At 41.3% G+C, this 24,926-nt stretch overlaps 3 protein-coding genes across 3 annotated transcripts; 2 read left to right on the plus strand and 1 right to left on the minus strand.

Moving 5' to 3' along the window:
• Positions 1-2,833: 2,833 nt before the first annotated feature.
• LOC144664897 (uncharacterized) lies at positions 2,834-3,208 on the plus strand. Its single transcript, XM_078526103.1, has one exon. It carries the CDS (start codon positions 2,834-2,836, stop codon positions 3,206-3,208), a length of 375 nt encoding a protein of 124 aa, XP_078382229.1.
• Positions 3,209-4,910: 1,702 nt separating this feature from the next.
• LOC144665432 (uncharacterized) lies at positions 4,911-10,219 on the minus strand. Its single transcript, XM_078526686.1, has 4 exons — positions 9,845-10,219; positions 8,273-8,884; positions 7,602-8,128; positions 4,911-6,745 (listed from the first exon to the last, which is right to left on the minus strand). The coding sequence occupies exons 1-4, from the start codon at positions 10,131-10,133 to the stop codon at positions 5,861-5,863; spliced, it is 2,313 nt and encodes a 770-aa protein (XP_078382812.1). The 5' UTR covers positions 10,134-10,219; the 3' UTR covers positions 4,911-5,860.
• A 5,565-nt stretch (positions 10,220-15,784) lies between these two features.
• Positions 15,785-23,100, plus strand: LOC144664898 (uncharacterized). The gene is made up of 5 exons (XM_078526104.1): positions 15,785-16,193; positions 16,278-16,331; positions 20,674-21,642; positions 21,701-22,030; positions 22,643-23,100. The coding sequence occupies exons 1-5, from the start codon at positions 16,004-16,006 to the stop codon at positions 22,711-22,713; spliced, it is 1,614 nt and encodes a 537-aa protein (XP_078382230.1). The 5' UTR covers positions 15,785-16,003; the 3' UTR covers positions 22,714-23,100.
• The last annotated feature ends 1,826 nt before the right edge of the window (positions 23,101-24,926 follow it).

The following is a 24,926-nucleotide window of genomic DNA, read 5'->3' on the forward strand; positions in this document are numbered from 1 at the left end:
AGGAAGGCGATTTGTTGACAAAAGAAGAGCTAGGAGGTGCAACAAAGATGGAAAGAGCACTTTGCTGAAATACTGAATAGGCCCAACCCAGAACGTGAGGCCGAAGTGACTAGCGACATGGAAGTTATAGAAGAGATACCATCAGGCCCCATAACTAAAGCCGAGATCAGGAGCGCCATCACTAGCATGAAAGCAGGCAAAGCATCTGGCATAGACTGTGTGACAGTTGAACTGCTCAAGGCTGACATTACAACGACAGTCGACGTACTTCACGACCTTTTCCGTGAGATATGGATCAGTGAGATTGTCCCCGCAGATTGGAGGAAAGGTCTCATTGTCAAGATCGCCAAAAAAGGGGATCTCACCAAGTGTGGGAACTGGCGGGGGATTACTCTGATGTCTGTTGCTGCAAAAGTGATGGGCAAGGTATTGATCAGAAGAATATCAGGTGGTGTTGATGCTAAGCTACGGAAGGAGCAAGCTGGTTTCAGGAAAGGAAGGAGTACGATAGAGCAGATATTCGTTCTCAGGAACATCGTAGAGCAAGCAGTGGAATAGAACTCCAGCTTATCTGTATGTTTTGTCGACTACGAAAAGGCTTTCGACAGCGTTCACAGGCAAACCTTGTGGAAGATCATGGAGAGTTATGGAATACCGTCGAAGCTTGTCAGAATGGTCAACGTAATGTATGATGATAGCCAATGTGCGGTTGTTGAAGGTACAGGTCAAACGGACTGGTTTGATGTGAAGTCCGGCGTAAAGCAGGGGTGTAACATGTCAGGGTTTCTGTTCTTACTCGTGATCGACTGGATCATGAGAAGAACAGTAACGGGTGCTAACACTGGCATTAGATGGAAATTGTGGTCCAAGTTAGACGACTTGGACTTTGCTGATGACATTGCTCTTACATCCAGTACGAAATGTCAAATCCAACAGAAAGTGAAAAATCTCAGCACTAACAGCAAGACAACTGGTTTGAAGATCAACTCTGAAAAGACAAAACTCCTCAGACTGAACACGACCAGCAATGAGAATGTTCAGGTTGATGAACACGATATTGAAGATGTAGAGAGTTTGGTGTCAGCGGGAATAAGCCAAGTGAAGCAGAGATCAAGAGAGCCATCCGACAACTAAAGAATGGAAAAGCAGCTGGTCCCGATGGCATACCATCAGAAGCCATCAAGGCAGATCTAAACACCTCGACCAAAATGCTGTATGAACTGTTTGGCAAGATCTGGGAAACGAACGAGATACCAGATGATTGGAAAGAAGGCTACCTAATCAAACTTCCAAAGAAGGGAGATCTGAAGGAATGTAAGAACTGGAGAGGAATCATGCTGCTGTCAACGTCCGGAAAAGTACTGAATAGGATAATTCTGGAGAGGTTGGAAGTAGAGGTGGACAAACGGTTGAGAGAAGAACAGGCTGGGTTCAGGAAAGATAGGTCATGCACAGATCAAATTGCTACCCTGAGGATCATCTTGGAGCAGTCTTTAGAGTGGAACTCTCCTGTTTATGCGACCTTTGTGGACTATGAGAAGGCATTCGACAGCGTTGATAGGGAAGTGTTGTGGAAGCTGCTACGCCACTGTGGCATCCCAGAGAAATACATCACTCTTATACAGAAGACCTATGAGAAGTGCACCTGTAGAGTAATCCACAACGGAGTTCTTTCTGTTTGAGATGCTCACTGGAGTGCGCCAGGGTTGCTTGCTGTCGCCCTTCTTGTTCCTGCTTGTCATCGACTGGATAATGCGGAGGACGACAGAAAAACATGAGGATGGCATACAGTGGACACTCACGACCCGGTTAGAAGATCTTGACTTCGCCGACGACATTGCCCTTCTTTAACATAACCACAGGAGCATGCAATCCAAGCTAACAAGACTGGGAAAGATCTCAATGCAGACGGGCCTTAGGATCAGCAAATCCAAGACGAAGGTGATGAGGGTTAACACCAAGAATGCAGATAGGACAGAACTAGATGAGGATGTAATCGACGAGGTGGAGGACTTTGCGTACCTTGGAAGTAACATCAGCAAGGACGGTGGATCTGATCAGCACATACGAGTGAGGATCGGAAAGGCAAGAACTGCATTCACCTTCTTGACACCTGTTTGGAGATCAAAAGTGATTTCCAGAAAGACCAAACTACGGATATTTAGTACCAACGTAAAGTAAGTCCTCCTTTACGGCTCTGAAACGTGGCGATTAACAAAAGCAAACTCCGCCAAACTGCAGACCTTTATCAACAAATGCCTGAGATCCATCATGGGCATTCACTGGCCAGAGGTCATAACAAATGAAGAGCTTTGGACAACAACTGAGCAGGAAAGGATCAACATCCAGATAAGAAGGGAAGGCGAAAGTGGGGTTGGATTGGGCACACCCTCAGGAAAACAAACTGCAATGTCACCAAGCAGGCACTGAGATGGAACCCACAGGGGAAGAGGAGCCGAGGCCGTCCCAGAAACAGCTGGAGGAGGACGGTAGATGACGAGGCACGGCAAAGTAGGCTACACCTGGTGGCAGCTTGAAAGGATAGCCCAAAACAGAACACGATGGCGAGCAGTGGTTTCCGTGGACCTATGCTCCATGGGGAGCGAAAGGGTTTAAGTCAAGTAAGTCAGAGAGTTTTGTGTACTTGGGTGCATACATCAGCAAGTCAGGTGGCACAGAAGAAGACATCAATGCAAGGCTAGGGAAAGCACGGGCTGCATATAGTAAGTTGGATAAGATCTGGAAGAGCAGTCAATTTACCTACAAGACTACGATCAAAATTTTCAAAGCTAATGTCATCTCGGTGTTGCTGTATGGTTGTGAATGCTGGTGAATGACCAAAACAGACGAGAAAAAACTGGATGCGTTCTTGCATAAGAGCCTTCGTCGGATATTAAAGATCTACTGGCCAATGCGGATAACAAACGAGGAGATTAGAGCAAGAGCAGGAATGGAGACAATAAGCAAGCAAGTGGCAAGGAGGAGATGGACGTGGCTGGGTCACGTCCTCAGAATGGATCACCACTCACATCCACGAATTGCTCTCACATGGGTACCTGAAGGCAAACGGAAACGGGGTCGACCGCGCGAGACTTGGAGAAAGAAAGGTTTAAGAACATGGGCAGCAGCAGCAGCATCGGCTGCGGAGGACAGAACAGCCTGGAGGCAGAGAGCTTACGGCCCAATTCTCTACTTGGAGAACGGATAAATGATGATGATAGAATAACATCAGTATCATTTTATTAACTGAGATATAACATATACACGAAAAATAATAGCTGATATCCAGTCTGAAAATACATTATCCACTGCTCTAGATTTTAATAGATACTTGTATACAAACAATACGCTGCCAAGGCCAATTGGTAACCGGAAGGAAAAATTAAGATAAAGATAAAACATCCCTGCTAGCTTCACAGTCACTGTTACAAACAAACGTTTTTGAGTGACTAGCAAGGGATTAAGACGGAATCCACTAGGAAGTCGAGTAATATTTATTAAAGTTGGACAAAAATCAATTTCCAGAATAATTTAAATCCTATTGCGTTATTTCCTACCCTTAATAAAAGGTAAAGATGTAAGTAATTATCCGTGATAACACCAACAACAATTTCTTATCAGAGTCTGAGAAAATGAATTTCAAAGTTCACAAGGTATGGGCAAAATCTCACGTGTAGCCATTTTGTAAATTCGTCTTAAGCGATTCAGTGGAATTCAGCGGAACTTCAAAATGTGTTTTCGATGTGTGGTGTTGTTAGAAAAGATTTCTTTTGATAAGATATTTGAAGCAGTAACAAAAAAGTTTGCAATAAGGTGGAAATAATTCTGGTACAACAATTTCTTATCAGAGTCTGAGAAAATGATATTTAAAGTTCACAAGCTATGGGCAAAAGCTTACATCTTTTAAGCGATTCAGTGGAATTCAGTGGAACTTCAAAATGTGTTTTCGATGTGTGGTGTTGTTAGAAAAGATTTCTTTCGATAAGATATTTGAAGCAGTAACACAAAAGCTTGCAATCAGGTGTAAATAGTTTTGGTACATAATTTTACTCAGTACTTTTCTACTCGAAGTCCTGGCAGATTTCCTCTTAATGTCTATTATGACCATTATATGATACACTTTAACAAAGCAAAATAAATGAAATTATTTAGTTTTGGAGCCTTAGTTTCTTATTTGGATTCCTAGAAAAAATCTCGTACCGGCCCGCATATATAATAAACGGCACGCGATGCATGCAGAAGTGATGACGTTTAACAAGTGCCTCTTTCAAATTATTTAAAGTAGTTAACAACTTGTGAAGCGTGCCACTGATTTGACTGACCCGCCAGAACAGGAACAAGAATGTTATATTTATTTTTAGATATCCTGTTGTTGTTGCTGCTTTAACAAAATTTGAGTTACATTTAAAAGTCACATTTTATAAACGACATTCGATGCCCGGCGTGAGTATGAGCTAGTAGTACTAAGGTCAAATGCCGTCTTGTTTACACTGTTTTGAATGAAGAGCTATCTGCTTCATTGATTTCGAATTCTAGATCTGTTCACTTATATTCCGAAAATGCACATTAGATCATCTTCAAATAAGCTCACTGTGATCGTTAGGGTTTTCGGATGTTATGGTTATGCGTATTTTTTCTAATCGAATCCAATAACTTATTTTCCAACACTCTCTCCTTACCCAAAGTCTCCGTTTTAACAAAAAGAAAGCAAACACAGTTTGCCGATAATACGTATACAAGTTGTAAAGAAGTATTCTCTTTCACTAATACCACAAAGAAATGAGCACTTGGGGTCTGTGCGCACGCAATGCATCAATCACGCTGCATATACTACTGATACTACTGCAGATAAACCAGTTCTTCACAAAACTGTAAAGTTTGAAAAGATCCAGTGAATGGAAGGAAAGAAGGAGAGGACCCTGGGAACGAGGGTTTAATCCTGACATACCACAACAATGACATACCTCAACAATCCTGACATTAAGTGATAGTCATCACTTAAAAACGGATTAGAAAGTTAGCTCAGATATATTCCTAACTACTTTCCTTACATTTGCCTTTATTAAAGTTAAGAATCTATTTCGGCAAATAAACCCAATATCTAGGGACGACCCTGATCCACAAACTCAATCCATCACCAAACTCATTTTGACAATACTCTAGGATATGGCGAGATTGAATCATTTGAGCATCAAAATGTAAAGTTACTTCAGTTTTAGAGAAGCAACTACCATGTTCGTCGAAACACTCGAAGAGTATGAATAGCTTTTCGAGTCTTATTATCCAATCAGAAAACATCGGGACTGAGGACTAGGAACTACTCCGAAAGACTCCGAAAGTTGTCATGCTAACATTACGCAATACACACAGCGGTCAAACGCACGGCTAACGCGTAGTTCCCGTCAAGGCCGCTTCTAATAAAACGTGCTAAATTTATGAAGTCGTTCGCTTTCAAGCCAACGATTCAGTAAGACAGTCACTGAAAAGGTTAAGCTTTGTACGTCGCATATACATAGAAAAGGAAGTAGTTGTAATACTCCTAGTTAACCAGTTCGTAATTTGATTTACCATTGATACTTTTATAACGTTTTCCTACACAAGACGTGCACATGTTCGCTTTCAACTCTAACAAAATTCGAGGCGGTGAAAACAAGAAGTGGCGTTCGCTTTTTGCGTTTGACCGCTGTAAAGGCTCAACGAGGATGTAACCGTAGCAACTTCGTTTATAAAATTTGCGGGCTCCGGAACGGAAATTTACCCTCAACAACTACGGTACTTGTTCTACCGACCTTCTATTGAAATAGTAAAAAGGCCTGGAACCAACCTAGCTCCAGGTTCTCTCTTGAATAGCTTTTCGTTGCTAGTCAGATATAACTACAATTTGTACAAGTCCATCATCCTTCACGTTACCACCAGTTACAGCAGAACAACTATCACCACTGCAGTATGAGCCCCCTCCCCCTCCGGCTTGGTTTGGGTGGGTACCGCTTCCGCCCCCAGAATAACCTCCGCCACCACCAGATGCACCATTGTCCGCTGCACCCCCTCCGCCACCGCCGAATCCTCCTACCGCACCAGGGGGAGGCCCTCCGTTATTCCCACTGTTCATCCCGCCCGCTTGACCTCCAATCCAGCCTTGAGCACGTGACCCGCCTCTCTCTCCATGGTTAGAGTTCTGTCTGGGACACCCTTGGGCAAACCAACCTGCACCCACTCCCCCATGGAAGCTAGCACCTACAGTGTTACATTCTCCTGGCTGTCCCCCAGTACCTCCCTGTCGAACGCGGGATGAAACTTTCCCCACACTACTGGCACCACTTGTTCCCGACTGACCATCCACACCGTTATATCCACCTGACGCTCCCCCTCCCCCTCCGGCGGCTAATAAAAGCACATTCCTTTTGTTATAAGCAAAACTTCCTCCCCCGCCGCCTGTACCAGCATTGTCCTCTACAGAAACTCCAAGCTGAGCTGCTGTCTGGGTAGTGCTTCGTCCTCCTTTCACCTGCACTGAATCTCCTCCTCTCTGTCCCACCACAATATTCAGCACTGTTCCTTTAGTCAGTCTGAACTTGCCCTCAATGTACGCACCCTTCCCGCCATAGTAGGTTCCAGGATTGTAACCATAGTTGTACGAGTGTGTTCCTCCCCGGGCGCCCCAAGCTTTGATAAGATAGCGAGCGCTTCTGGGAACGATGAATTTCTGAATGTTGCCAAATCGTCCCCTTCCTCCAGTAGTTGTAAACTGAAAAGAACCTATTCGGATTAAATAAAAAAAAAGTTAGATGAAGAAGCGTTACAATCGCCTTCATTAAATTTGAGACGCAACTATAATTATACATTTTCATTTCTAAAGATAGGTAAAGCAAAAAGTTTGTGTTTGAACCTGGTGGCCCATCAGGCCACTGGGTTTCACTGCAAAAGGTTTGAACGTTTAAAAGGCGTCCTGTCTATGATCTAACAAAGGGTAGGCCATAAAAAAACTTGGTCGATCTCTCTTTAGAATAACGTTAAAACAATACTGGCGAGTTTGAGTGAATATTAGTGCTAAATCACACGCGCATGTGTCAGCGCGGAAGATCTTCTCCTCCTTATTGAAGCCAGTGTATTCGTCAGCAACTTTGCGAACTATTTCCCAATTGACTTTTCGCTACTTTCCCACAGTTTCTAAAGTTTGGTTGCCTGGATTTGCGTTACAGGTTACGTAATTTCCATGGACTCTACTCTCACCAACTACAGTTCTCGACTAATGTGCAGTGTGAATTTTGTCAGTTATTGTTAAATGTTTCGTACACGGTAATGTCTGTCTTTACATGTACACCAATCACAACAGATCAACCACAACAAACGCAAATATCACATTGAACCAAACAGAACAAACACTAAGACATGTCCGAGTTGCCGTTTTAGTTTTGTTTCTTTCTTCTGTTTTTCGTTTGAAATTCAATTTTACTAACGTGCACATTCTGCAACGGCTGCAAAAGGCAGGTCGAAAACGGCCCGTACCTCCCCACGACATTGTCCACATGTTTAACAAAATCGGGCGACCTTTTTGGACTCTATTACAAGGTATCAACTAAATAATACTTGCCATTAATTACAGAAAGATCAGTCCTGGCTTCAATGGTATAGTAAGGGACCTTTGCTTCACAGATATAAATTCCAGAATCAGCTTCACTGAGTGCAGAAAACTTCAATGTTTCTCCGTTGACTTTCATTCGTTCCTCTTCCCAGGCTCCCTTGGATCGTTTCCAAGAAATGGCGGGAGGAGGATCGCCAATTGCAGAGCAGGTCAAAGATAAGTCATCGCCAGCCGCTTTGTTGACTGTCTGGGGTGGTTTTGTCGTGAAACTTGGAGCAGACCAAACCACCAATGAAGTAGCTGCCGAAGTGTCTCCCAGGGCATTCCTTGCGTGGCATACATACGACCCAGTGTCGTGTTTTGCTGCTACACCCACTGTCAGTAGTCCCCAGTCATGAACAGTTCTGTCTTTAGCAAGGGAGCCTGGTATCTTCCGCCAAGTGACAACTGGTGCTGGAAAGCCGGTCACGTGACATTTTGGAAGCGTGACGTTTTGTCCATTTTTGGCGTAAGTTGGACCACGAGCGAGTTGAATACGAGGAGGTGCTTGAAGAAGACAAAAGAAACTAATTGACAACTCTACATTATTGGCACAGAAATAAATCTTGCTAACTGTAAGCTAGACCGACTGTGATTTAAGACCAAAAAAAGTAATAGTACAACAAGAAAATCAAGCGTTTGATAATTTACCTTCTACGATCATCACAGCGGTCTTGTTTACAGTGCCCAGCAAGTTTCTTCCAACACAAGTATATTCCCCCGCATCATCAAGTGTCACGTGACGAAATTCTAACCTGCCATCGAGACTTCTCAAGGGAGCACTGCTCGGTCCTAACCACCTGACGGTAAGTTTAGGATTTCCGCTGACAGAACACTGGAACACAGCGCTTTGGTTTTCCTTGACCGTTTGATTCATCGGGGAGATCACTACTGTGGGAGGTGAAATGGATTCTCCGGGTTCTCCCTTTTCACCGGTTATCCCCCTGGGACCCGGGACTCCTTGAATTCCTTGTTCCCCCTTTTGACCCGGAGGTCCAACAATTCCCTGCTTTCCATGCGGGCCTGGTTCTCCTCTGCTTCCACGTGACCCTTTTCTTCCCATGGCTCCACGCGGACCTCTTCTACCACGTGATCCTTTAGGACCCTGCATTCCCGGCGGTCCTTGCACGCACATTTGTTTTTTGGGTGAACAAAATGATCGTGACGTCAGAGAGTTTAAGGTCTTGTTGATCTCACTTCTGACTGACTCAATTGTAAGCCCATCTGGTTTTTTGCCAGCCCGGCGGGTTCTTCCGATATGAACTGTCGATAAAGTAAAGTGAAAGATGGAATACTGAGAAAAATTGATAAAACATATTGGTTATTCAAATATCCATTACTGATCTGGCGTGGAGTTTCATATTTACTTAACCTTTGCGGTCTGTTCCCTGCAGCTTTGGCTTTTTTTAATCTCCAGAAGCGCGCTCCAGATTTATAGTTTGATTACACGAAAGGAACATTTGAATCTAAATTTCGAAGAGTAAGATTTCAAGTGTTTCAACGAAAATCGATAGCTGATATTTAGTTAGCCGGAGTTCATAATAAAAATAGCGCTATTCCAAAAGTGATTGATACAATATTTAATTTACATTATTACAGTTCGAACCAAGTTCATTGTCAGTACAGATTATTTAAATATGATTGATACATGTCAAGTGGTTGAATCCACCAAAACATTTCGATGAGTCTTTTCTTCCAATTTAGAGACAATGTTGTGGACTTAAGGGAAAAATAACATTGTTCTTTTGCTTTCTTGTTGTTGATTGTTGTGACCTCGTGTCCGACATCTGGGAGAATTGACTACTCAAGACACGCAACGAAATCCTAAATAAACTCATCAACGAGAGAAATAAGAAAAAAATTGTACAGGTTTGTTGATCACCCAAATGTATTGTTTTTAACGTCCAACATTTTAACCATTCTTATTCCCAAGAGTGATCAAAACCGAATTTATTCTTACTCTGTCAAACGTTCGGGCAATAGGAATAACGAAATTCATCTGAAAGAAAGTCTTGTGCAAGCAAATCAGTTCAGAGCTAGCAATAAGGAAACAAAATTGAAAACAAAGTAGAAACTGAAAGGGTTTCAGACTTTTTTTTTTTTTTTCAGACTTATTTCAGTCATTTCTAAGCTTACATGCATGGAATCATTGTGACCCGTCTGAATTCCCACATTATTAAAATCTTACAGAGTTCTAGAAGAGTACGAGCGCATAAACTGTACCTTCTGTCGCATCTTTCCACTCTTTAGTAATCATGTGATCAGATTCTCCGACAGACTCGACCCTTTCAGAGTGTTTGAAGCTTGCAGCATCGGTGGAAACCTTGATCAGGTTCTGAATTTGCCCGTCCGCCACAAGATCTTCAACAGTGTGAACTCGCTGGTTTATAATTTCAACGCGAACCAAGACAGCGGTACAGATCAATAAAGACACTAACGACACGGGACAAACAAACTTAGATGAACAGCTGTGAAAATCACGAGCACATGAGTGTTCTTGTTTGTCGGCCATGGCAAAACACTGGCGTCGTACGATAATGCAGGGCTCCTTGTGGGGCGGTGTAAAGATACAAGCCAAGACGTGTATGAAATGCGACTCTTGTGTTGGCAGTGAACCAAATCAGCGCACAGTGTTAGCAATGGCTGTTATTGATGAAGGTTAGAGGGTCAAAAGCAACCTAAAAATATAGGAAAATTTATTCCACAGGGGCAGCTAACACGAACGAAAAACTTTGTGCCGGAGCTGATAAACCCCAGGATAAAACCATCACGATTTGCACCGGTCTGCGATTTCCATCACACCTTTTATGGGTTAAGGTGGCTCGTATCTCTGTGGTAAATTTCGTTTTGATCCTTTGTTCCAAACTGTATCTAGAATAGTGTTTGTAAAGATGTCTGGCGAAAATGAAAAAAAAAAATGGAAAAAGTTTTCGAGCACCTTAAAACACGTGTTTTGGTTCCTATCTAGTGATAGATAGGAACCAAAACACCTGTTTTGACAAAGTGATACCATACCATGATCTATGGTATCACTTTGTCAACATTAGGATTCGATAACTCTAGATAATAGTAATTTCGAACTTCCGATTATTAGAATTTAGTGCAGTTCTGAGTTAAAATGTGCGTATCCATCAACACAATACATCCTCGGCTGATGATTTTCGCTATTCGCATCATCTGTTCACAAGAAAATGTATTGGCAGTGTAAGAAGAAATTATACATTTATCACTCTTGGGCAACTAAATTGGATTGACACTGAGGTCTAAAACAGAGAAAGAAATCCACAAGTAAGTCGCGGAAAAAAATGGCGACTGTTCTTTTTACCACATACGTCTTTTCAACCTAACACCGGACAATCACGGGCGTACAGAAAGATATTTTTTGCGAAATTCCTTCCTTTACTAACAATATGGGTATTCTTGATTTGAAGGGTTTTTAGAACTTTTCTGAGAGTTTTTTATGAGAGTTTTGGGGTTTTTGGTGCGCTGCGATCGAGTTAAGGGTAAATGTACCAGTCGTCATCTTTTCGTACGGTAGATTACAATCGTGGAGTCAAGGAGCTCGAGAGCACTGACTTTTAGAACAGAAAAATCTCTATGGCTCGCTTTCCTTAATTTATTAGGGGCACCCAACAGACCTTTTAGGTAGCGTATAATCGATCGCCTACGATTTTCGGATGAAAGTGAAAAAAAAGCCCTGGAGTTTTCATTAGCTCAAATTTTCGTGATATCGGGATAACAGTGCTAGTGGGATAGTAATGCCTTTTGTTTTCGGGGAGATAAAAAGGTCGTTTTTGGTACCGAATAACTATTCAAAGTGGCTATGAGCCACTAAACTCGGAAAAGTTATTATGAAACAAGAATCGAAAACAACAAACTGACAAGGAGAGATTTGCTAAAACAAATGATGTTAAACTTTCCACAATTCAGTTCACTTCGCTAGTTTCATTGTCATCTAGCTGCTCATCGAGAGCAGGCCGAAAGGGCAAGTGATAGAGTTCCCATCGGTTGCAAATTGTTTTCTTTCTTTTTTATTTTTCCTTTTTGTTTTTTCAGTTGAAGGTTAGGCAAAATAATAATATCATTAGAAAAATTAAGTTTTGGTCTATTTCAAGAAAACTGACATTAATACAATATTTTGGCTGGTAGTTAAGCATGCATGTACCGTATTTATTCGGCTATAAGCCGAGACCCTAGACTTTTAGTTTTTCGAACCAGTTAGACTCTGACAAAAAATAAACCCAAATCACTCGGCTATAAGCCGAGACCCGATTTTTCCTTCAAACTATAAAACAATCCACGTGCAGCGAATCAACATATTCGTTAAATCACAACTATGTAATTAAAAAACAACAAATCACTGATAAAGAATGAATTTATTAATAGAACCGTACACAAGCGAAACAAAACATTCACCTGAGTTCAGAATCCCATCTCAAACAATCACGCATTCTTCCGAAAAGCAGTTATCGATCATCATGCCAAAAGCTACTGGTTTTCAAACAACTAAACCTTCAAATTGAAAGTTGTTGCAGAGGTAGAGACAGTACCTAGTTCAGAACAACTGCAAAATCGCCAGAGAATACGGGATGATTCCTGATGATTCAGTGAATCTTCAGTTCGTCGCAATTCGCCAAGATGCTAGCGAAAAGATCAAGCAGATCAAGCGGGTGAACTTTAAATGTCATCAAAACGAAACATTGTGCTGTTACCAGTATTTGTCGAGTATCCTCAATCCAATCAAACTCTTCTAAAGTGGTTTCTTTTAGCAGAGAAGTCGTGGTATTTTAAGTTCTCGCTTTTGAACAAAAATATTACATGCAGCCGATTTCTGTCAGATCGTGTTACAATGTTTACCAAGCGCGTGGGAACGAACGCTTCTGATTGGCCAGTTTCTGGTGTCGCGACAACAAGTCAAATAGATCGATTCCTTCTTGACCCTTCTCAATCTCGTTCCCAGAGTCCACGTTCAAGGGGAACGTGGACTCTGGGAACGAGATTGGACCCTTCTTCTCTTGAAAAGTCACGTTAGCAGTGATTCTGCTAGACTTCGAGCAGTCCCTATTTTTTCGCAGAGTCCGTCGAGCTTTAAGCGAAATTATTTTTCGAACTCTGCGAAAAATAGGGACTGCTCGTAGTCTATGATTCTGCAAATTAACTAAACTTAAAGAAAGGAACATTAGGAAAGGAACAGAAACAGTCTCAGGCAGAAATAATTATTGTAGAAGAGATTGTGAGGAAAAAAATTGGGTCTCGGCTTATTTCCGAGTGTTTCGGTTTTTTTGTCGGAGTCTAACTGTTTCTAAAAACCAAACGTTTAGAGTCTGGGCTTAAAGATGAATAAATATGGGTATTTCAAGAAAACTGGCATTAATACAATATTTCGGCTGGTAATTAGGCATGTTAATATTATTTACTTAACTAGAAATGTGGGTTATCAGAGGACAGGTCTAATTCTCTAGAGGCCGTAAAACACTTGCACGTATTGCGTGCCTATGTTTACAGGAATCGAGGGAAGGAGGGAAGGAGTGAATTCACTTCGCCCACTACAACTCTTTTCCGAGATAAAAAGGCCAGCTACGAATTTCGAAAAGGCAACAGCGGCTAGTAAATTCGGGTGATAATAATTCTTTCCGTAAGCTTGAAGAAGTTTGAAGTCTTTGAAAGTTCAGCTAGCGTATCCTAACGGATACAATTTTTCTTAGTGTTTAAAAAAAAGCCTTTAAAGCCCCATTTACACGGCAGAAAATTTTTGGCACGGCTCGGGTAAAAATAGTACGCGTACCGAAAAAAATGGTGGTTCGGCAAGGATAAATTTTGTCGTGTAAACGACTTTGCCTCACCCGTGCCGAACCAAAATTTTACCCGTGCTCGGACCTAGTCGCGAGGTAGTTCGAGCACGGATAAAATTGGTACGCGTTCCTGAACATCTAACCCGGCTCGAATAAAATGTGTAGTGTAAACGATTAGCCGTGCTGAACCAACTCTTTTCTTATAAAACTTCGTTCAATAAATTTGCAGAAATTCCACTCGATCGACATGGCGGACATGTATTTTAAGACAAACAGTTGCCAGGAAAATTTCATGAACATTCATGGAAGAACTAGCGTGAGTTTCAGCAGTCTTCTTTGGTCGCTTTCTCCTAAGTTTGTGATCGTTATCTATATAGTGTCCAGAGTCGAAAGCTGAAATTCTGCCTTGGAAGAACATGACGCAAGGAGTTGATACAAATATGCGAGGAGCCATAATACAAATAATTAATCGTCGTCGTTAAAAAGGGAGGTACAAGCCATCACTGCTGCCATTCACTGCTGCCATTTGAACAATAATCATATACCTTCACCCTTTTCTAGCCTTTTGGGAACAAAGCGAAAAGATGCGCGACTCGTATGTGACGTTTAAATGAAATAGCGGCATGCGCACTAAGGCAGAATTGCGTTCGATGGTCAAGGTGTTGTGCCCTTTACCCGCACCAAAACATCATTTAACACAATTTAGCACGGTAGAAAAAATTACGTGTAAACAGGATATCAGTGCTATTTTTTTTGGTACGGGTACCAATTTTATCCGAGCCGTGCCAAACTTTTTCTACCGTGTAAATGGGGCTTAAATTGCACAAAAAGGGACACCTACAGCATAAAAACGGAGCTCCGACACACATGGTAAAATTTTCTCGTTGAGTGCCGCGGATTTATGAAACCCACAATTGGTCGACTTCAGAAAAGTAGCTTGCGTAGCTATATCGCATTGCGTTTCACCTAGCGCTCGTAGTTGCTTTCGCGCACTGCGAGTGGTGACACTCGCATATGATCGGCCGCCATCTTGGATATAAAGGCCAGACCATGATCATAAGGCTGACTGTTCAGCTGCAGTGTGTTTTCAAGGAAGGCCTTACTTGAAAACGTCATCATAAATATTATTAAGTAAGTTGTTCGCAGGCTGTCTCAGTTGTTTTTAATATAAACCTTACTCCTCCCGTTTTGCTTTACCATTCAGTACGTTTGTAGATCTTTTTACCCTAGTAAACTGTTATCTCGAAGTTTCGTTCGATTAAATAAACGTCATTTTGTACATTGAAAACCATATCGTGACATATTTTTTTTAATTTGCTTCGAGAATTGCATGATTAGGAAAGTGCGATCGATATTGCCTGCATGATGCAAATAAATATTGGACCCGCCATGGTAACAGCAAACAATTAACTGTTTCCGTGTTGTGTTTTGCCTGACAAAGCTGTCGTCATATATTGAACGTATGCAAAATGATATTTTACAAGTCAACCGCGACTGACCTGCATCAATTCGCTTCTCTCAAAAACAGATATCAACCTAACCTTCCTATTATATTTTTCTATTCGTGGTAATCAACATTTTAAAAGAATTCAAGCTCCCCGCAGCTAAGGGATAAAAGATGAACATTAAAACAATTAGATCTCCAAAATCCGCCGCAGAGAATTTAAGTGAAATCTCCATTACGTCAAGATCGAACTGCATTTTCTATCTGCGAGTTTTAGACTCTGCGATTTTTTAGTAAAACCATGATAAATAACTGAAACGTGCAAGTTAGCAGTACTTATTTTTATAACAGAAATATCTTTACGCTTATGGCCGGTTTTAGCTCTATTATTGTTAATCGCAAGAAATATCACAATTCATGCGGTTAGCGTAATGTGTCATTGATTGATCGCCTTTCATAACGAGCCTACTTCGCCCACGTTGACAACATCGTCACAAAAGAAATTAAACTTATTTTTCTGCGAAACCACGCAACAGATACTTAAAAAAAATCATTCGGTTGAGTTGAGGCATCTAAAATTCGAATATTTTCTTTTCTACTTAACAGAAATTGGCTATACAATATACCCAGTTAAGGAAAAGAATAACTTTTCTTGAAGGAAGGAAATTGTTTTCATGAGTTCTTAGCAAATGATCTCTCCCTTTCTATTTCTTTGTTTTAACGAGGAAATTCATATACGAATTTTAGTCAAGCGTTAATAAACATACAATTCTTCTGGCTTCGTTTTTGCGCCCGCAGCAAATTATCTTGTCACTTTCCAAACATATTTTTGATAGGTTCTTTATTTCCCCACGTGACTTCCTAAGACAATGACGTCATGCACCATCTGCAACATACGAACCTTTAAATTGAAATAGCATACCGCGGCAGGTGAATTGTTAGGCAAATTTATGAATTTTAATTTTCATGCACCAACAACTTTCAAGAATTGAAGTCCATCGAGACATCGACCACTGTGTCTCCATTCACGGTTCCATACTGTAGTGAGGCATACTTGCTTGCTTCGAGACAGTTTTGCACGAGATCGATTGTGATACGTCTTGAAAAAAACAACAACAAAATCTCCTTCGTGTAAAGGATACCATTATGCTGAAAGTTGTTCTTTCGCTGCTTTTTGCGGCGTTCGCTCTGACAACTGCGCTGCCGTTGAGGAATAGATTCTACGATGACATCGACGATTATAAGCGCGATTTTCTCCCGAAAAAAGCCTCCGATTTCTACGAATCTATGTACGACGAATATCTACGACGTCGCGAACCGGCGAAACTAAACGAAGGTTTGTACAAAGCTTCGCTCGATTTTGTATCCAGACCTTATATATTTTATAGTTTACATGTGGTTGTTTACTTTTCGTTTACAGGTCTACTGGAAGACTTCCCTGCCCATAAATCGTCTTATTACCTAGACGATCCAGGTAGGTTATAGTTACAATATTTGCTAGCCATTTATTTAAATATTGGCGAAGTTAGCTTTCGATAGGCCTCTGATGAACTTTTTGGATTAAGTGAGTTTATTTTTGCTGCGCCGCATCTAAAATTAATATGACAGCTAGGCGACCAAACCGAGCGGCCGAATGAGGTCCTTAAAATCCCATATTCTGCCTTTTTCTAAAAGAGATTTGCCTCAAGATACTTTGCAGTCGGTGTGTTAAAATGCCTCGTAGAAAAGGAAAAGGGCGACAGAAAGCGAAAGCTTTATTTAAAAACAAGAAATGATCGACAAAATATAGTTTGAAACTACAAGCAGGAAATTTCCCAGCGGGGGAACACAGCAGCCAAAATTTTAAATTTCTACCAAGTTTTTAGTTGTTCCTTGCAAGCTTTGAGAATCACGATATGATGAATTCGAGAACGAATTTCGTTTTTCCAAATGTACAGAGAGAAATTTAACACGGAACATTTTGCGGTCAGTTTGAGGGCCGGAGTGTTGATAGAAGAGATGTATTCTCCTTGTAGGAAGTTAATTTTGTATTGCAAAATTGTGGCAACATCTGCTTTCGAAGCCTTACAGCAAAATGCGCTCCTTGTATTCGGAAAGAGTCTTTCTATTTAACATCCCTGCAACTGAAAAAAAAATCTATTTAACATCATTTAGGGGTTATAGGTTTTTGAAGGACTGTGTATACATAAAGGTGAGGAGATAAAATGATAAAAGGCTGTCGTTCACATTTCCCTCTGTTGCGAAAAGTTGTTTGTTTAATAACTTTGTGCGCTAAAATTGCGTCTTCATAAACGCCAAACACTCGCTAACCGACAAATTAATTTGTGTGTTGTTACTTATTACCGCACATGTATACTTTGGGTTAGCAACAGTTAAGTCTCAAAGAGGTTGTTTAAAGAGGGAAAACTTGCCTCCCGCTTATTTTAATTTTTTGTTACAGATAATTCGCCGTCAAAATTAATATCCGGATCGGCATTCTTTAACCATTACTAAATGTTGTAGCTAGACTTTCTACCGAGTAATGGAAAGTAAAAGGAACTTTCGTAATAGGAAACCGTGAATATTTGGAATCAATTAAGATGATATAGTCTCTATTCAAGTAAAGATGGCGACCTCAGCTTCCATTAGCTCATGTCAAAAAGAATTGAGATAATCACAAACTATAAAACAATCGCGGTTTTATCCCCGAGAAAGGCACGAAATTGGTCTTCATAAAACAACTTATATATAGCACAGAAAAGCTGATTAAAGTCAGGGAAAACATGCCAGAATATTCCTTTATTTTATGGCGCGAATTAACAGCTGCTAGCTGCTAGCAAGAGAAAATTAACAATGCAGTTTAGAAATCCGCCATATAAAGTAAAAAAAAAGGAAATTTATTACGATCAGAGATCAAGAAGGATCATAGAACACTCGAAGAGTTAGTTCGAGTTGATTTATTTTGATCTGCGAGGGGAAATTTCAGAATTCTTCAAGTAAGATAGGAAAGGGCGTAAACTTTTCCCCGAAAAAGGCGCGTTGACCGTGGATAATTTATACACAAATTTTCCATCTCCGTAAACTTGAGCTAAATTGCATGGAAATAAAATACTTAAACCATCAATCGATGTAACCAAAACCGTGTTGCTCAAATCGACCGGCAAAAACTATTTTTCTTTTTAAAAGCTGTAAAAATCACGAACAAATTTATTTCTTTGCTTGCAGTGTTGTTTTGCATTTTCGCATATGGGCACACCAAGTATGATTTAATTGCTTCGCGGTTCAATTCCTTCAAAAACAAGAGCTTGTGAACTGTACACGCAACACAATTTTCACGTTGTTTTCAATCAAAAGCATAACAGCCACACTATATATGTACAGAACTACCAATACATAAATTCTTTATATATTTTTTTTAATTCTACTTCTAGTCTTGGGACAAAACTAATAACTGAGTCGCTTTTGCATAATTTCAAGAAATGCCACAAAATCACTCAAGTCATTTTTCTAGCATTGTTCTTTGAACAATTCAGCCTTTCATTCTCACTTCTTCAATCTTCAATTCAACAAAAGAGACATGCCTCACTGAGTTTATCCTTAGTATTGAGTGCTTGGTTTGATTATTGATTATATTAAAAGTGCTCCATTATAAAGAAAGCACATTCTAGACCTTTTTATAATAATGGGTCTGAAACCACAACAAGAATGTTGTAGCTCTTTTCACGGTGAACGATCCTCAGAAAAAAAAAGATCACGAAAGTTGAACGATTTCTTTTACCATTTTTCCAATTACCCTTTTTCGATATTTCGAAATCTACCTTTTTTTTAATTACTGCCCGAAAAGTGAAATATGCCCAGCAAATAACTTTTTGTTCAAAGGATCAAAAATGGCCCATTTTCATTTTCGCATATTTACTACGCTTACACGAGACAAGAGTGAACCACAAAACCCAAGGAACACAAGAAAAGCAAGCAAGCGACGGAGCCACGCCGAAGGCCGCCAGAGCGCCAGCGCCCAACACAGCCACCCCGCCCGCAACGAGAGCCACGGCGACCAGCGAACGGGCCGCAGACGAGTACGCCCAGAGCGCCAGACCACGAAAGGAGAAACAGAAGAGCGAAGCCCCAGAACGACCCAAAAGAAAGGGCAAAGGAACGAGCAAGCAGCCCTATTCGGCTTCTAACTTTCGAAATTATGGCACGAAAAGTGAAATACGTTTAACAATCAACTTTTGTTCCAGTGAATAAAACAAATGGCCAATTTTCATTTTCAATACGCTTACATAACTGAGAATTACGCATTTTGGTTATTACACTCCATTAATATAAACCCTGTTAACGTTTCGAACAAGATAGTTTATAAATACGCCTTCAATGCCAAACTCTAATTTTCTCACGCCAAGATTCCCTGCACTGACAGTGCAGCTTGAGACACAATTATATTATTTTCAAGAATCAAGAACTGACTTAAACAATACATTAAAAGCAATATCCACTCTGCCAATTATCCTTCAGCTACTCAAAGGTAGAAGGCAGTTCACAAAGAAGACATACTTGAATAGATTTTCATAGAAGTTCTGTTTCCCTAAAGCTTACAAGCCAGTTTATTTAACGGAAAGAGGTTTTAGTAGAACTGGCAAGGAATACGCGAGACACCTGTGAAAATTTCAAGGGCATTTTCTTCCAAAGTTTGCCTTCTTTTTCGGTCTAATTATTCTTAATGAGGATTAACTCTACTTAATAGCTAAATTCCTCGCATTTCTCTGAGTATTGTCCAAAGACAATACCCCATCGCGTCCGTTCAATTCGCAAGCATCAAAGCCAGACAAGCCCCCAGGACGCGCGAAAAGGCCCTCCTCCAATGACTATTTTATTAAAGGTGATATCAGGCAGGCGGTAGTGATCAGTTCGTATTTTCTCTTTACCTATTGTACTAAATTCAAGGAAACCGGTAATGAGAATTTGGATGTAAGTAGAACTAGAAGCTTGATCACATTAAGAAAAATGTGGATAAAATTAAAACCACACTCTCCAATTCGAATAATAGAGAATGGATAACACTATTTTATTAGTCTGGACATTGTTACCAGAGAGGTCTTTAGATAGTGTCATTAATAAGCCCAGTAATATACAGTCAGCTTAATACTGATTATTATGCAGTGGTTCGGCGGGAAAGTGTACATGAATGTACACTTACGGTACACCTACAGACTAAAGAACTGTTTTTCAAGCAAAGCACTAATATGCCCATAAAATGCTTAGAATGTTGCATACGTGATAAAAATCCTTCACACATAGTGAAAGAAATAACTGCAATGAATTTCCAGGACAGCCCATTAAAACTTTATAACCGCAAGGTAAAATACACTAACTTGGCCACATAACAAACGTCCGATTGCAAAATTTTTTTTCCTTATCGACTTGGTTCTATTTTCGGCGTTTAGAATGCGTAGCACTCACCCAACGTAGGGGTTGGCGAGGTGTACGTTGATAATCCCAATTGCTTTGTGATTGCGATTGGTTTTAAAAACTTTGACCATCACTAGAACCCATGCAGTCTCGCGTCATTCGCAACATGTTTTGCAATTCGTATATTTGAAATGAGCAATTCCCAATGCTGTTCAGTGGAGATTCCGCTACATTTTTACTGATGTAGAGAAGCAAACAGAAAGAAGAAACAAAAACAAGCGGATCTAATCACTTTCAGGGACTAATTTATGTTGCCAGTCAATGAAGCCACTAACCAGCTTCTTCAATCTTACTTAAGAAATTTTTTCAATACTTCCAGAGATTTATTACAAAACTGTGCTTTTTACTTTGTTTTTTTCTTTAAACAGAAAAGGAGGAATTTGAGGACGACGACTATTTGTCTCGTGATTACACTCCCGAAGAAAACGAGAGGGAATTCGAACAACCAGAAAACGACTATCGCTATGAGTTTGATGACGCTCCAGCTCCAAGGAAGCCTGTAGAAGTATACAGTGACGTAGACGAGTATTTTCCTAAGTACTCAAACGATGAAGATGCTGAAGAATCGCTTTTCAGTGACGAGGGGCCATGGGTGGCTGACGAGAACGATGAAGAGAAAACGTTCGATGCCCCTGAAGAGAACGAGGAAGATGAAGCTTATCTGGCTGATGAGGCTGACGACGAGGAGGAAGAAAACGACGAAGCTAACGATGAGGCTTACACAATAGAAGATGAAGCTGAAGAGACAGTTGACGAGGCTGCAGATGACTGGGGAACCATAGAAAGAGCTGAAGATATAGCAAAAGAAAATGACGAAACAGCCGTCGAGGCAGCAGATGAACGTGAGGAAACCTCAGAGCAAGATGAAGCCAACATGGAAGTAGCCCAAGAGGAGGATGAGGCTGAGGAAGAAGCCCCAGAGCAGGATGAAGCCGAAGAAATAGCCCCAGAGGAGGATGAGGCCGAGAAAGCGCCCCAAGAAGAGGATGAAGCCGAAGAAGTAGCCCCACAGGAGGACGAGGCTGAGGAAGAAGCCCCAGAGCAGGATGAGGCCGAGGAAGCGCTTCAAGAGGATGAGTGGACGAATGATGCAGCCGATGAACCGTGGACGGATGATGCAGCCGATGAACCGTGGACGGCTGATGACGCTGACGAAGCCGAAGATGCGCCCGAAGAGGAGGATGAAGCCGAGGAAACGGCCGATGAACCGTGGACGGCTGATGACGCTGACGAAGCCGAAGATGCGCCTGAAGAGGAGGATGAAGCCGAGGAAACGGCTGATGAACCGTGGACGGCTGATGACGCTGACGAAGCCGAAGATGCGCGAAGAGGAGGATGAAGCCGGGGAAAAGGCCGATGAACCGTGGACGGATGATGACGCTGATGAAGGAAGAGCGCGAAGAGGAGGAGAAGCCGAAGAAAAGGCTGATGAACCGTGGACGGCTGACGACGACGATGAAGCCGAAGATGCGCCCGAAGAGGAGGATGAAGCCGAGGAAAAGGCCGATGAACCGTGGACGGATGATGACGCTGATGAAGCCGAAGATGCGCCTGAAGAGGAGGATGAAGCCGAGGAAAAGGCTGATGAGCCGTGGACGGATGATGACGACGATGAACCGTGGATGCCCGATGGCAACGATGAAGTCGCCGAACCCCGCGGAAACGCACCTCGATTCAGGGATCTTCCCTCCGAAAGTGAATTGGTCGAGGAACACGACAAACTAGGTGGGATATTCAGTTCATTTTCTTTTTCTTTTTCGTGTTTTCCTTTTCCTGCCATTAAAACGACAATCAGCATGGCGACTTCCGTCTCTTGCCCTTTGTGAGCTGTCGCTATACTGTAGTTACTTAAAGAACAGTTTAGTGACCTCTTGATTGAAAAGTATTAGCATGTTCGAACCTGGCGTGCAGTGATGGCGCAGTAATAAGCGCTCGCCTCCAACCTTCGTGGCCCTGTTTCGATTTCGGCCAGGTGCCATACGTGGGTTGAGTTTGTTGTTGGTTCTTGCACCCATTGCTCCAATGGTTTTTCTCTGGGTACTTCGGTTTTCCTTCCTCCTGAAAAGCCAACATTTTTAAATACCCATTCGACTTTGATAGCGCTCGAATGAAAACCAGTTAAGGCCGCTGTGGTTTCCTCTCTAATTATTGTCACTAGTTATTTAATTCTTGACTTCGTTTCTAGTATTCGTACGACAATACGATCAATAAGCAGGGCTTGGTCAGTTTAAAAGGTGAAAATGAAATGCTCCAGTTATATGCTTGTTGAAAACCATGAAATTCGAAATAACATTTAAAATTATGTTTCGTTTGTTTGTTTAATTTTTCACTCCACAGCAAGGGAGCTGGAAAACTTCAAGAAGAATGGCTTCTCCTACGATGACGAAGCTTATGAATTCGACAAGTGAATTTGACGCCATCCAAGCTCTACATCGTCGCTTCGATCGACCATGTTTAATGTGTTAATTATATTCCTGTGTAGAGGAAGTAGTTGTCGTAGTGTGTCGTGTGTAGTATTTCGTAACATATCAACGGCAAACCGTATTCTAAAGTTAGGACTTGCATACAAAGTCCTAAAGTTTTGACGAGTAACAAGTCAAGATAAAACTAAATTTTATTTTTTTAATTACGTTGTTATCACATTTCTTTTTTTAAAAATTAGGCTTCATTCGCAATCTTTTTTTAAATTTTTTACAGCTTGTGTGAATTAATTTTTATGACCGTTTTTTTTAGTATTGTTTTGTTAACGTTCTTTTAAGACAATGCTTAATAAAATGTGAATTTGTTTGTTACAAGCTTGCGAATATGATATTTCTTAACTCGTCATTCAGGATAAAAAATGCACACTACAAAAACTAATTTTTCACGGTGGGATTTTATAGTTCGATTACAACTTATCTTCCAGAGGTCAGTGTGAGAAGTTCTCCTTACTCGCAAGCACGCTTTGCCGACCTATTTTCAGGTTGTACTAAGCGAAAAGAGAGGAACGGGGAAGGGTACTTGGGACCTCTAAAAGCCTGGCTCAAAACTGCCTAGTTAAAAAAAGGGTATTATAAGGGACGGACCATTATTTTCTTGGAGGGGGGGGGGGGGAATGAAAAATGTTCCGCTGCAAACTTTTTTTTTTAGTTTATGCACCTCTGCAACCATTTTTTTTCGAAATTCTAACTATTTTTTGTTATACGTATCGTGTTTGCAAACAATTTATTTTGTCTTTTTAGGCCCTGCAAACAATTTTTTTCAAAAATTTTCATCCCCCCCCCCCCCTCCAAAAAAATAATGGTCAGTCCCTAATATGTTGCAAGTACTTTTGAAACTACTGGTTAAAGATGGTTGATAATACGTACCGCGCAATCTCTGCTGTAATGTTAAGGTTTATGTGTCCTCACACAAAGTATGTTTACTAGCCAAAACACATTTCGGGACAAACTTACCTTTTAATTCATCATTAACGAGAGATATCCTTGCAAAACACGACGTTATTCAGGTCGACGTTTCAGCTCAAGCATTATAATGAACGAAAACGACCTGCAATGGAGGACTTAAAACTTCATGTACGCTTTTACCAAAGAGTAACGTATCATGCAACAAATTTTGAAACAAAAATGAAAACAAACCCCGAGAGTGCGCTGTCAAATAAACTCGTAGTTTAAAAGAAGGGTACTGTCATAAAATTTGGAAGAGAGGGGCGAGGTTAGCTTAGACGCATGGAAACTATCGATGAGCGAAAGGGTGGTTACTTGTTACTTGCAACATGGGGCAAGGGAGTGGGTAGTTTGTTCACTGACTCGTCATTTTCTCTAAGTTTTTCAAGAGGGTACGATCCCACTAAAACTAAGAAAGAAAACAAATGTCTGTGGACAGACTTGTGGAGGCGCGCGGGGGAGAAAGTGGGGGGGGGGGGGGGGGATTACAAAGAGGTTGCGCTTTTGATAAAGGGAAGCATCGGGCAGACTCGTTCCCAGTGGCGCCTTGCATTGAAAGTTTACGCAGATGTGTACCAGTCTATCATGTAGCCGGTAAACGATTACCATCCGGGAACACAGATCGAAAAGTTGCTTACGAAAAAAGAATGCCCCTCCCCAATATGGCACGGCCATATTTTTCTTTCCCCATTTTCCAGTTAGCGAGGGTCAATCCTCATACCTTCATCCCCTTCTGAGCACCTCTGATCCGCCGCTGAAAAGGCAGTGTTATCTCAAATATTTAGATGGCATTTGGTGTTAAGTTGAGCTTCACAATAAGCGTAGAGCGCAAGTTGTCTGGTGAGGAGGAAAGAAATGTGAGAAACAAGGAATTTCCTCTGGCGAGTATTCCTCGTAAGCGTTCCCCAAGAACTTGCGCGCTTTAAAATACTCATTTGATGCTCTACGCAAGCTAAACCCATCCAGCCCATCCATGCCTTCCAAATGCCAGTGAGGGCTAACTGGGCAATGTAATAACTAAAGTGCTTTTAAAACCAGATTGATTGCAAGGCTGGTACAACGGCAGGAGGGCAAGATTTATTGGCCAATATTTCAACTAGCAGAGCTAGTCTTCTTCAGGGTAGCTCTGCTACAGTGTAAACGATATTTTGGCTAATAAGTAGAAAACGCTTTAAAGTTCTGCTATAAAACGCCTT

Source organism: Oculina patagonica, chromosome 9 (assembly GCF_052425735.1).
Source record: "Oculina patagonica isolate OP01 chromosome 9, crgOcupat, whole genome shotgun sequence".
NCBI lineage: Eukaryota > Metazoa > Cnidaria > Anthozoa > Scleractinia > Oculinidae > Oculina > Oculina patagonica.

What these genes read in the sequence shown, in the direction of transcription:
- LOC144664897 (XM_078526103.1), top strand. Translation starts at nt 2,834, where the DNA reads ATGACCAAAACAGACGAGAAAAAACTGGATGCGTTCTTGCATAAGAGC.
- LOC144665432 (XM_078526686.1), bottom strand. Translation starts at nt 10,133, where the DNA reads ATGGCCGACAAACAAGAACACTCATGTGCTCGTGATTTTCACAGCTGT. An exon ending in GTGGAAAGATGCGACAGAAG is followed by an intron (nt 8,885 to 9,844) that starts GTACAGTTTATG and finishes CTTTATCGACAG; the next exon opens with TTCATATCGGAAGAACCCGC. An exon ending in AAGCCAGGACTGATCTTTCT is followed by an intron (nt 6,746 to 7,601) that starts GTAATTAATGGC and finishes GGTTCTTTTCAG; the next exon opens with TTTACAACTACTGGAGGAAG.
- LOC144664898 (XM_078526104.1), top strand. Translation starts at nt 16,004, where the DNA reads ATGCTGAAAGTTGTTCTTTCGCTGCTTTTTGCGGCGTTCGCTCTGACA. An exon ending in ACCGGCGAAACTAAACGAAG is followed by an intron (nt 16,194 to 16,277) that starts GTTTGTACAAAG and finishes TTTCGTTTACAG; the next exon opens with GTCTACTGGAAGACTTCCCT. An exon ending in CGAGGAACACGACAAACTAG is followed by an intron (nt 22,031 to 22,642) that starts GTGGGATATTCA and finishes TTCACTCCACAG; the next exon opens with CAAGGGAGCTGGAAAACTTC.